The sequence below is a fragment of the Saimiri boliviensis genome, chromosome 5 (genome assembly GCF_048565385.1).
Source record: "Saimiri boliviensis isolate mSaiBol1 chromosome 5, mSaiBol1.pri, whole genome shotgun sequence".
Lineage (NCBI taxonomy): Eukaryota > Metazoa > Chordata > Mammalia > Primates > Cebidae > Saimiri > Saimiri boliviensis.
Genome location: NC_133453.1, coordinates 27,665,824 through 27,679,452, shown reverse-complemented (window position 1 = coordinate 27,679,452; position 13,629 = coordinate 27,665,824). Strand labels below are relative to the sequence as shown.

The 13,629-nt window shown below is 36.2% G+C and overlaps 1 protein-coding gene across 1 annotated transcript in view; it reads left to right on the top strand.

Annotated features, from left to right (window-relative positions):
* LOC141584685 (sperm-associated antigen 16 protein-like) overlaps window positions 1-13,629 on the top strand; it is a 126,890-nt gene that overhangs the window by 14,727 nt on the left and 98,534 nt on the right. The window contains exon 3 of the mRNA XM_074400166.1: window positions 5,785-5,894. Within this exon, the coding sequence (XP_074256267.1) occupies window positions 5,785-5,894 (110 nt within the window). The remainder of the gene's footprint in view (window positions 1-5,784; window positions 5,895-13,629) is intronic.

Here is a 13,629-nt window from a genome sequence, read left to right as displayed (position 1 = left end):
TGGAGAAATAGGAATGCTTTTACACTGTTGGTGGGAGTGTAAATTAGTTCCACCATTGTGGAAGACAGTGTGGAAATCCCTCAAGGATCTAGAACTAGAACTACCATTTGACCCAGTAATTCCATTACTGGGTATATACCCAAAGAATTGGAAATTGTTCTATTATAAAGACACATGCACACATATGTTTACTGCAGCACTCTTCACAATAGCAAAGACTTGGAACCAACCTGAATGCCCATGAATGATAGAGTAGATAAAGAAAATGTGGCACACATACACCATAGAATACTATGCAGCCATAAAAAATGATAAGTTCATGTCCTTTGTAGGGACATGGATGAAGCTGGAAACCATCATTCTCAGCAAACTGACACAAGAACAGAAAACCAACACCATATGTTCTCGCTCTTAAGTGGGAATTGAGCAATGAGAACATATGGACACAAGGAGGGGAACATCACACACTGGGGACTGTCAGGCAGTGGGGGGATTGGGGAGGAATAGTATTAGGAGAAATACATAATGTAGATGGCAGAGTGATGGATGCAGCCAACCACGAAGGCATGTGTATACCTATGTAATAAATCTGCATATTCTGCACATGTACCCCAGAACTTAAAACACAAACACACACACACACACACACACGCACACACACACAAACTGATGAGTGTCTATGGCATTATTGTCACCTGACATCCATAGTTTACATTAGGGTTCACTTTTGACATTGTAGTTTCTATGGAATTCAACAAATTTATGATATGTTTCCAACATTGTAAGAGCATACAGAGTAGTATCACTACCCCAAAAATCTTTTGCACTCTGCCTATTCATTCCTCCCTCCTTCCTACTTTTCTAATATTTTAGGTTAAAGTAATATCAGTTATGCACAGTGATTCATAAGGGACTATGCACAAGGATGTTTATTGTAGTCATATTAATAGTATCACAACAATGCAAGCGATCTCACTTTTTAACCACCAGTGAATGTTTATAGTTGATCACACAATAATAAAAAGTTTCTAAAACTAATGCATAAGAAATACTTTTGTTACAATATTAAGAAGTAAAAACATTTATTTGGTACAAGTGTATGCCTGTTGAATAGAAGGAAAGAAAAAATATTAGAGGGTGCACATCAGGATGTTAACATAATTTTCTCTTTGTTATGTGACTACTTTCTACCTTTTTTCTTTATTGTATTTCTTACAAAAAATATACATTTCTGTCAACATCAAAAATTGTTTTCATATTAAGATAACTTAAGAAGAATATAATCAGCTATAAATATTAAAGGATGGTAAGAAATTATCATTTCAGGAACTGTAACTCCAAAAATGACTAAATATTTTGAAAAAGAATATATGTAAGAAAGCTTAAAGGTTGAGGGACTTTGTGAATTGAGTTGATGTTTGAACCAATTAATTTCTAATGATTCCATTCTACTCTAATGGTTTAAGTTTTATATATTTATCCTTGACATGTCAATTAAACTGATGCTTCACAGATAACTCCTTTATGAAATTATCTCCTGGTGTTTGGTCTAATTCATACAAGAACATATTGCATGTTTTTCTTGACTGACATTTGCAAGCTACTTTGGAGATTAATCTTGTAATTGTGTTTTGATCTGTGATATTTTGTAATGGCTTTTAGTCAAAGGAAATTGTTTCTTTTATGTATCACTACTAATTAGTTATGTATCACTACTAATTAAAATTAAGTATTTAGATGCTATACTGAATAATTTTATGCACTTTGTAAACATGCACTCTCATTTTAGACATGGAACTTGAAGTACTTTTCCCTAAGCTTCTGATCTCAGCATGCCTGTGGGTTCTCAGACTCTGTCATGTCTCCAGTTGCTTAAACCTGGTATTCTACTTAGTCAGGGACTATACTTTAAAAAGATGATTTATTTGTTAAGTTGTTGTTCCTCATAATTCCTGTCATTCTTCATATTTTCATATTACTTCCTCCCTCTTTACTTATTTAAGTTTAGTTTCAAAAATATTTCCCCCCTGCCCATTTATCCATTGATCTACCCGTCCGTCTGTTTATTTGGAGCACAGATCGGCATGTCAATAGAGATTCTTTAAGTTAAACATTATTTACTTAGAAGTTAGAAAATATCAAATAGATTGTCATTCACTCTGAACTTTGGAAACAAGGCATATTAATTGTTGTTTGACTTTTTTGACTACCAAAGTGATATTTATTATACAAAATTCAGACAATGATAAAATATATTTTAAACAATCACCCCATAATTGCTGTCATATTAAGATGATAATTGTACTTTATTACCTCGTCTTCTCACCTGAAAAGAGTTTTCTTTTCTTTTCTTTCTTTCTTTTTTTGAGACAGAGTCTCGCTCTGTTGCCAGGTGCCAGGCTGGAGTACAGTGGCACAATCTCGGCTCACTGCAATCTCTGCCTCCTGGGTTCAAGCAGTTGTCCTGCCTCAGCCTCCCGAGTAGCTGGGACTACAGGCACGTGCCACCACACCCAGCTAATTTTTGTATTTTTCGGTAGAGACGGGGTTTCACCATGTTAGCCAGGACGGTCTCGATCTCTTGACTTTGTGATCTGCCTGTCTCGGCCTCCCAAAGTGCTGGGATTACAGGCATGAGCCACCGCGCCTGGCAAGAGTTTTCAATTTTACATATATTCTGTATGGTAGGTCAAATAGTAGAAAAATTTCTGGGAGAAACTGTGAAATAATGAATTATTATTGAGTAGGTATTTAAACTGACAATTACAGATTATGTTTTTCTTTATTTTTATCAAGGGTCATATGTACAGAATAGTTACATGACATTATACAGAAAGTGCTTTTTAGTATTACATATTAGGAGATAAAAGTATTTTTTTCAAGTTACTTATTTCGAAAAGCTTATGAAATATACTGGTTTTGATTGTCATACTTGTATTAGTTATTTATATTACTTTGGTTTGCTATAAGGTTGCAATTTCAGTGCAATAATGCCTATTTTTAAACCAGATCATAATGATACATATAATTGCATTTTAGTATATCTTATAATGCATAGGAAATTATTAATTTAGGTTTACCTTCTAGAAATTGGAAATGCTTGGTGAAGTGAAAAATTGTGAAAGCTAACTTCAGAGCTTTAAAGAAGAAATAAATGTCATATATTGTAAAGTAAAGTAACCCTTAAATTAGTACTTTAAAATTAACAGTAGAGCAAGTACTCATTATTAGTTTAATTAATTGCTGATTTTTAAGTTCGTGGTTTTTTGCTGCTCAGAATTGCATTATGAGATGCCACATTCATGTGATTATATAGACTGTGTGGTCTAATTAATAAATAGAACACATAGTCTATATAATTTTTTCAAATATAGCATCTTTTAACACTATTATCTTTTTCTGATTATAATTAGATAGCTCTAACTGATCTGCTTATTTTAGTTTACATGTGTCCTAAGCTCTTAGATATTTTCTGTTTATTTCTCTGGGGTAAATTATAGAAAATTTCTTCAAAACTTTTTTCAGTTAAAAAATTCTCTTTTCAGTTTTGTTTGGTCTGTAGGGAAGTTAGGGAGTGGCACAAGGTAAGTGCTTAATAAATAATTGTTAAATTATGGTATTTATGTCTTTCTGATATTTATCCAAGAGCCTGAACATGTTAACATTGATTGAATGTGTACACACATGAAAAGACAATTGACTGGGAAAAATTTAGCACTGGGAGGTACAATAAATAGAATTTCTATAAATAAAGGTGTGTTTGTTTATTTGTTGTTTGTTTTATCTCAAGAAGTTATGCATGCCTTAAAATGTTGGCTTTACCTAAGTAAAATTGGAAAACTGCACAGTACCAGTTGGTACCATAGCCTTTGTTGTTAATAAACATTAGATAACAGCCACGAGAATGCTATGATAGAGACCAAGACTTTGCTGGGATGTTAGTCAACATTGAGAAGTGCTGTATGAAATTTGAGAATTACATGCACTTAATCCTGAGCATGATATAGACTTAAATGTCTGAACCTTTCATTTGTTCTGTAAATTTTTGTGTAAGTAAAAGTGATACTGACTTGCTAGAGAGGGAAATCATATTTATTCTTGCTACATTAAGAAATAATTGAAAAACATTATTTTTCTGCAAGTACCCTGTACATTCTCTAATGTTTATTCTCAAGTTTTGGTTTTAGATGTTGAATCTTTTTCAAAAAATTTATTAAAGTGTATATTTTTTATTTTGTTTGTAGAGCAACAATGCATACACGTAAACCAAGCCCATTTGGATTTCCCATTTTTGTTATTCTTACCGTATTTGTTTGTTTGCTTGGTTTTTAATTTTATTTCTTTTATAAAAGTGGCCTTTAGCAATGGTTTGCATGCTACATAAGATCTGCTTATATTCCTGGAATTATCTGTTGGAGTCTTGAGTTTCTCTCCCTATAGATTTCCCGTTTCTTTCCTCTGATGTTACTATATGCACTCCCTTCTCATATACAATGGGAACAAAAGGTTCTATGACCTTCACAAGATTATTGACATAATTGCATAAAATTGTACATATAATTTGTTTAGAATAGTGGACATTATGTAGTAAAATATCAATGAGGCATGAATGTTAACCATTGTTTTTAATTATTATCAGGTTGACACCCCTGGTACTTGAAGGGAAAAATATAATAAAAGAGAATCAGGAGTAAATATTTTCCCTTAATCTCAGCAAGCTGTAATAGTTGCCTTTTCTCTAGACTTCAGCATCCTAGATGCTGTGGGACTCTAGCTCATAGCACCTTCGGATAGGATAGGCAGTTTGAATACCCAGGTCTCTCAAGTACTTTAATGTAACATGGGGTTATGGAACTTTTTTTTTTTAACGTTATTGTGGGAGTTACTTTGAGGATTTTCTCCATTGTCTAGAACTGGTATTTAAAATAAAAAAAAATTGGTCAGAAAAGAAAATAAATGCCAGCCATTTTCTTCCCTCCCTTTATAATCTCAGGATTGCTTAAGAGAGCCTTGACATTGAAATCATCCAGACATATCTTTGTTCATCATCTTTCCTCTATTATAAATCTAGTGTCATAATTTGTAACACTGAGTTGTTTCTTTTATTTGTGTTAGTAATTATAACTTTCTTAGTTTTTTGAAATCAACTTGCTGTTTAGAAATACAAGTGGAAATATGTGTACTTATATATGTATATGTATTATATGTAGAAAAATGTGAAAGAGAAAGAGACTTTTTCTGTCACTTCCCCACTCTTAGATGATTCCATTAAGACTGCTTTCTATGTCCACAAGAAGTAGGAGACCAGTGTTACAACCATTTTAAATATCACCCTGTGTTTTTCCTTTTCATCCTTAACATAGGGAGGCATAGACAATAATATTTTATTAATACAACATTTTCTTTTTTATAATAAAACTTTCATATTATCTAGCTTGACTTGGGAAATGTTGTCATTTCTTATCATTCTCTCCTTTGCCATCTTTAACTCTGTTTGTAAATACACAAAACCTCATGATAACAGAAATTTGAATATATTATAATTGTGCTCTGTAACTGGCTCACCATGCATTTAATTAACCTTGTAGTAATGCCATTCTGCATTTTTGGGAACTGAATTTTGAGAACCCACCTAAAGCATTTGGTATGATTTGGGAATCATTAATTTAATGAATTTTTAAAGATATATGCATCATTAAGATCTTGATTTTCATATTTTTGGTTGTAATCATTTTGTACAGATAAACAATGCAAATATTAAGAATAAATTATATTATCTTGTAGTTGATCATAGTCGTGAAAAAGAAAATACACCAGAAGGGCCTACTCAGAAAAGTCTTCGTGAAGCCAGGGAACAAAACAAATGTAAAACAAAGATGAAAGTCAATACAAAGGTACGATAATTATTTTTATTTGCATTAAGTCATACTTAACACTCAGATTTTTGATCCATATACTCATATGGTATCATCATCATTTTACCTGAAAGGGAATTTAGAGATTGTATATTCCAGACTGCTTGGTTTATATGTGGACAGTGGAGGTACCCAAATGTTTCTAGTAAATAGTTAATTCAGGGACATATGTTTATTAGTAGCAGAGACAGCTCAATGGATCACTCTACTATTTATCCCAATGTAATCACAATCATGTCTGCTCACCTGCTAACTTTTCTGCTTGAAATTGCCTCTAAAAGAAATCACTCCCAGGTCCTATCTTGTTATTTCTTTCCTCAAAATGTAACGTCAGACTTTGCTTAGTCTTCTTTAAAGGTAGAATGAAATATCATTATGCTCCACTTAACAATCTCCTTATATCTTGAGTACCTTCACTTTGTAGCCAGACTGGTAGTTTAAATCTTCACAGTGACTAAAGAAAATGGTATTAAAAGTGGTTGGCCAAAGAGATCAGAAATGAAGAAAATTACATAAAACCTGTGGAGTGTTTAGTATTGTTATGAAAATTACATAAAAGTCTAGCTCAGGTAATGAATTTTCTTGAAAGGCAGTTGTTACCTTAGAGTTCTAAAATATCTGGCACTTATTTTAAAATAAAAATACTTACAATTACAATTTCTTCTTAGTAACAATAATTCTAGAAGAAGAATAGATTTGTATGAATTCACATAATAGCATTTACTTAGGTAATGCCAGTAGTATTTTTTCTCTCTAAGATATGCACTGGCTTCTGGTATTTTATAAAGTATTTGAATAAAATAAAAACTAATCACTTTTCGTTTATAATAAGCTTTTCATTATAATCTTGTCTTGCGCTTTACCAGATTAGTGTTTTCTTGTTTTCTATCATCATAGTTAATTTATAGATTATGGTATGTGAGGTAGACTCACAACAGATTGAAGGATTTTTGGAATGATGATGGTGATTGTCATCAGAACTATTTTCATTCTCTAATGGTGTAAGTATTCTCTTTCAGGTAGTAAGTAGTAAGTCATGCTGAAAGTGATTTGTTGATTCATTCACTCAGTGCTTATGGCTTGTAAGAGCTTAGGTTAATAATGCAAGGTTGACTTTTTATGTGACAAAAAGCTACTAAAATATAGGAAAAGTACATTTCATATTTATGCATAGTATTTTATTTTATGGTGTTGCATTCAGATATTTAATGTAATATCTACAATATACATTTTAATATGACATAGGTCATATTAAAAGGTAGTATTAAAGGGCTGAAGTGTAAAATAAAATGAATCCTTCTCACCCTCACAGAGTAATCATTTTTACTAATATTTCTCTTAATTTTCTTGTTATTATAACAAACGACTGAGTTCTGTTTCTGTTTATTTAATCATTCACTTTACATGGTACCTGTTGATTCTCTGCTGTAACGAAGAGGCATTAAGAGCACTTTACTGATTTGATTTGAGTTATATTATTATGCATGTTGTCATAATTGATAACATTTACATTTGTTCTGTAGTCTTAATTCTATTCTCTGTGCTTTGTCTGTAAATTAATACTAAAATTTAATCCCATAAACAGCCTTTAAATGGATTATGTTTAAGTAAATGTGATTGATTGCAGACATTGCAAATCTAACTAGAACTATAGGAGAATATCTGAAGTGCACAGGTATTCTTTTAAAAAGATTTTTCTTTTAAATACAGTCACTCTTTTCTACTTCCTGGGCTTATACTTAGCTGCCCCTGTTATGTATTTTCCTATTTTTCTTATGGATTGCTCTTTCTATTTTCCTATAGTATCCCCTTGAGTAATTTTCAGAAAGGGCCAATGGAAATGAATAATCTAAGTTCATACATTTGAAATATTCTTGTTCTGCCTTATACTGAGTTGATATTTTGCTGGACATAGAGTCTAGTTTTAAATTAATTTTTCACCAGAATTTTAAAGGTATTGTTTTAATGTCTTAGAGGATAGCAATAATTGCTGTTGGTCTGATTCTTGTTATTTTGTTGCGAAGTAAAAAATACCATATGCAATGCAATTTACTAGTAAACTAGCATTTTGAACAACTAGAACATTGAGGTTTAATCATAATAACAACTTTATTTATGTGACGTACTGACCCTTAAAGCTGCTCAGTGAAGGTAATTCAACCCTTACCCTAGGGTGATAATTCATTTAAGGCTTCATGAAATTATTAAAGTGTGTGTTTACCCTGGTTGCAAAACACAGTCTCAAATCAGTAATTAAATATGTCCAGCTTTATGTAACACAAAAACTCCAAATTTGACATGAAGCTAAATCTTTACCTAACCCTGAGCTGAAACCTTCTTTGGGCTAGACAGTTGCAGTGTGGAAGGGGTTGTGATGGTGGTGTTGTGAGGCTGTTCATATTTCTTTTCCTCATACTTTTTTCCTAGTTTGCTAACTGGCAAGGTTGAGGGTGCAAGGAGAGAGAAATTAAAAAGGAATGGAAGAGTTGTTACTTGACTTGAGATACCTTATGATGACTTAGAGTTCTTTGAACTTGGCAAAATCAGAAAGCTTTTAATTACCCCGATGAGCAATGTATGAGTCAGGGATAGAAGGCTATATAGATATTAGTTCTCTAGAGGGAGAGAACTAATACACACACACAAACACACACATACACACGTGTGTTTGTGTTCTCTAGAGAGGTAGAACTAAGATATATCTTATATGATATTTATATATATATAAATATATATAAATGTATAATGGTGAGTTTATTAAGTATTAACTCATAAGATCACAAGGTTCCATAATAAGCCACCTGCAAACTGAGGAGCAAGGAGAGCCAGTCCAAGTCCTAAAACTGAAGAACTTAGAGTCAGATGTTCGAGAGCAGGAGGCATCCAGCATGACAGAAAGATGCAGACTGGGAGGTTAGGCCAATATAATATTACTATATGCATCCCCTTCTCATATAAAATCAGGAGCTGATTAGATGGTGCCTGCCCAGATCAGGGTGGATCTGTCTTTCCAGCCCATTAACTCAAATGTTAAACTGCTTTGGCAGCACCCTCACAGCCACACCCAGGATCAATACTTTGCATCCTTCAATCCAATCAAGTTGACAGCATTAACCATTATAAATCCACCCTTTGTCAACTTCAACCCATACACATCTCCTGAGATCGTACATAATCTTCAAATAAAGACAATAATAAGGTCATACTTATGCCTAACTTAATACAACTATCCTTTATACAGCCAGAAGTACATCAGTCCCCAATTCAAATACCATTATATAAAGTTAACAATACTTAAATGCTGATGTGAAGTCAATAAATCTCATGTCACGTGATAAGGGAAAAAGAAAATAAAATGAAGATTTTGTTTTAGTACAAGTGTATATATGGACAACCATGGTTTTAACAAAAGAAGAAGCAAATACTCATGATAATTATAATCCTCTTTCTGCAGCTGGTCATGTGGTTGTAGCTGGTATTGATGACTACCTTCTTCTACTACCTATTCCGTATTCCCTTTGCCTTCAGCAAGTACCTCAGCAGGTTGTGGATTTTTTCCTTGTGAAGTGACCCAAACCTTCATTCCTGAAGGCTCTGGGCTATATGTAGTCCTGCCCAGGTTGGGCTGTTGTATTTTCCAATAACCTTAATCACAGGGCATGGTAATACTAAGAAGCACCCTAACAGATCTCCTGTATTCTGTGCATACTCTTTGTTACTTCCACTGTGGAGCAGTAGACTGATTTCATCTTGATAATCGGGGTCATTCATCCCAGCCAACACTGTAACTTCCTTCTTAGCCTGTTGACTTAAAGGTAGGAGGAGCCCAAAGTGTCCAGGTGGCAATCTTAACTTCTAGTTTAATGGCATCATTGTTGTGTCTCCTGGTGGCATCATTCTTCCCTCCAGAACTAAGATCTCTACGCCAGCAGAATGTAATGTTGTGAGACTCGGAAGCAAAAATTTTGCTAGTGGATAACTAAGGGTGATGGTAAATGGTGCCACCTCCATCCCTTGATTCCTGGATCTATCAATCCTGACTAGGGGAAAAACAGTATCATATGTTGGATGCTGATTCAGAGCATAAATGACCTTCTGTATAACTTTGCTTCAGCCCAGCAAAGTATTATCACCTAGTTGGCATTGTGATTGTGACTTCAAAAGGCCATTCCATGGTTTTGTCAATCCAGCTGCTTCAGGATGATGGGGAACATGGTAAGACCAGAGGATTTCATGAGCATGAGGCCCCCTGCTGCACTTCTTTAGTTCTAAAGTGAGTGCCTTGGTCAGAGGCGGTGCTATGTAGAATACCATGATGATGGATAAGACATTCTGTGAGTCCACAGATGATAGTCTTGGCAAAAACATTGTGTTTAGGATAGGCAAGCCCATATCCCAGAGTAAGTGTCTACTACAGTGAGGACAAACCTCTGCCCTTTCCATGATGGAAGAGGTCCAATATAATCAATCTGCCACCAGGTAGCTGGCTAATCACCCCAAGGAATGGTGCCATATTGAAGGCTAGGCGTTGGTCTCTGCTGCTGGGAAACTGGGCACTCCACAGTAACCATAGCCAGGTCAGCCATGGTGAGTGGAAGTCTATGTTCTTAGGCCCATGTGTAACCTTCACTCCTGCCACCATGGCCACTTTGTTCATAGGCCCAACGAGTGATGACAGGTGGCTGGGGAAAGAGGCTGAGTGGTGTCCACAAAAACGTGTCATCCTATCCACTGGATTATTAAAATCCTCCTCAGCTGAGGTCATCTTTTGGAGAGCACTCACATGGAATACAAATATCTTCACAGTTTTGACCACTCCAAGTGGTCCATCCATATACCTCTTCCTCAAGTTTCTTTGCCACCAATTTTCCAATCATGCTGCTTCTAAGTCCCTGACCTTTCAGCCAAACCATTGGCTACAGCCATAAATCAGTATATAATCACACATCTTGCCATTTCTCTTTCCATGCAAAGTGCACAACCAGGTGCACTGCTCAATGTTCTGCCCACTGGGAAGATTTCCCTTCATCACTGTCTTTCAGGGATGTCCTAGGAAGGGGCAGTAGTGCCACAGCTGTCAACTTTTGGGTGTGCCTGCATATTGTGGAGAACCATCTGTGAACTAGGCCCTAATCTTCTTTTCCTCTGTCAACCTGATCATAGAGAACTCCCCATGAGGCCATTGGTGCAGGCTGGGAGGCAGAAGACAGGGTGGTAGGAGTAGAGACCATGGACATTTGAGCCACTTCCTCATGTAACTTACTTCTGCCTTTGGGACCTGCTTGAGCACAATCATGCATATACCACTTTCATATGATGACTGCTTTGCATGACTCCCACTTTATGGCTAGATGGGTCAGAAAGCACTCAGTTCATGATAGGAAATTCAGGTCACATGGTGATTTGATGACCCATAGTCAAGCATTCAGTTTCCACCAAAGCTCAGTAACAGGCCAAGAGCTGTCACTCAAAAGGAGAGTAGTTATCTGCAGAAGATGGCAGGGCCTTGCTCTATGATCCTAGAGGCCCCTGCTGTGATTCACCTATGAGGGCACCATTGGATCTGCTGGATTATATGGCCCAAGTGGTAGAGCAGCTTGCACAGCAGCCTGGACCTGTTGTAGAGTCATCTCCTGTTCTGGACCCCACTCAAAACTGGCAGCCTTTTGTGTCACTCAATAAATGGGCCAGAGTAACATACCCAAATGGGAATGTAGTGCCTGAAAAATCCAAATAGGCCCACTAGGCATTGCACCTCTTTCTTGTTTGTAGGAGGGGCCAAACTCAGCAGCTTATTCTTCTCAGCAGTCCCCACACCACTGGACCCCTAGAAATTTTACTGGGGTAGAAGATCCCTGAATTTTAGTTGGATTTATTTCTCATCCTCTGTCATGCAGATGTCTCACCAATAAGTCCAGTGTGTTTGCTACTTCTTGCTTACTGGATTCAATCAGCATAATGTCATCAATGTAGCAGGCTAGTGTGATATCTTGTGGAAGTGAAAAGCGATCAAGAACTCTCCGAGTAAGATTATGACACAAAGCCAGAGAATTGCTAAATCCCTGAGGTAGGACAGTAAAGGTATATTGCTGGCCTTACCAGCTGAAGGCAAATTGCTTCTGGTGGACCTTAGGGACAGAGGTGGAGAAAAAGGCATTTGCTAAGTCAGTGACTGCATACCAGATACCAAGAGATGTGTTAATTTTCTCAAGCAATGAAACTACGTCTGGTATAGAAGCTGCAAATGGAGTCATCATTTGATTAAGCTTGCAATAATCCACTGTCATTCTCCAAGATCCATCTGTCTTCTGCATAGGCCTTATGGAAGAGTTGAACAGGAGGAATGTTGTGGGAATCACCACCTCCCATGTCTTTTGAGTCCTTGATGGTGGCACTAATCTCTGTAATTTCTCCAGGGATATGATAGTATTTTTGATTTACTATTTTTCTAAGGCAACTCTAATGGCTTCCTTTTGACCTTTCCCACTATAATAACCCTCATCCTACCATTCAGGGAGCCAATGTGGGGGTATGGTACTGCTAGCTGCTAAGTATGTCTATGCCAATTATGCATTCTGGCACTGGAAAAATAACCGCAGGATGAGTTTGGAGACTCACTGGACCCACTGGAAGACCTGAGCTAAAACTCTATTCTTTTTCTTTCTTTCTTTTTTTTTTTTTTTTTAGATGAAGTCTCACTTTGTCACCTAGGCTGCAGTGCAGTGACACTCACTCACTGCAACCTCTGCCTCCTTGGTTCAAGAGATTCTCCTGCCTCAGCCTCCTGAGTAGCTGGGACTGTAGTCATGTACCACAACACCTTTTAAATTTTTGTAATTTTAGTAGAGACAGGGTTTTGCTATGTTGGCCAGGCTGGCCTCAAACTCCTGACCTCAGGTGATCCACCCACCTTGGCCTCCCAAAATGCTGGGACTATAGGCATGAGCCACCGCACCCAGCCTAAGACTCTATGAAATTGTCTTCATAAGCCCCCTACTTTAACAGGAGGAACACAATGACGTTTTGGGTTTCCTGGAATCAACATCAGTTCAGAGCCAGTGTCCAGTAGTCCTTGAAATTTCTGATCATTTCCCTTTCCAAAATGCATAATTACACTGTAAAAGGCTTGGGGAAGTATGGGAGAAAGATTAACAACATAAAATGTCAGTAGTATAATGGGATTCTTCCTCAAGGGTACCTGGCCTCCCTTTCTTTGAAGGGGTTCTGGGTCCATAAACTGTCTCAAGTCTGGAAGTTGATTGAGGAGCCTTGTTTCTCTGTTTTTACAATTCAGATTAGTCATTTGTCCATTTGACTTAGAAGTTTTCTGCTTATATTTATTAAATAGGAATGCTGTAGGCTTCCTATCAATTTCACTTCTAGGAACACTGTGATTAATTAACCAATTCTAAAGTGCTACATGAGTCAGACTATTCTGACTGCTGGTTTGCCTCTGCTGTACATTATAGTAGCTCTGCCCACCTTGCCTTTAATGGTTGAGTGCTGCCACTTGGCCCCTACCACCATGGAATCCAATTATTCCCATTGTATTTAAATTTTGTAGTTGACCACAGTTCCCACTGTTAGTTCGGATATACAGAGAAGAACAATTACAATATTTTCTGGGCCATAAAGCTCAAGGAGAAGAATTGTCTGATATCTTGGACATTTAAATTTTGGGGGGTCCAAACATCATTCATACTATGTTCTTTAT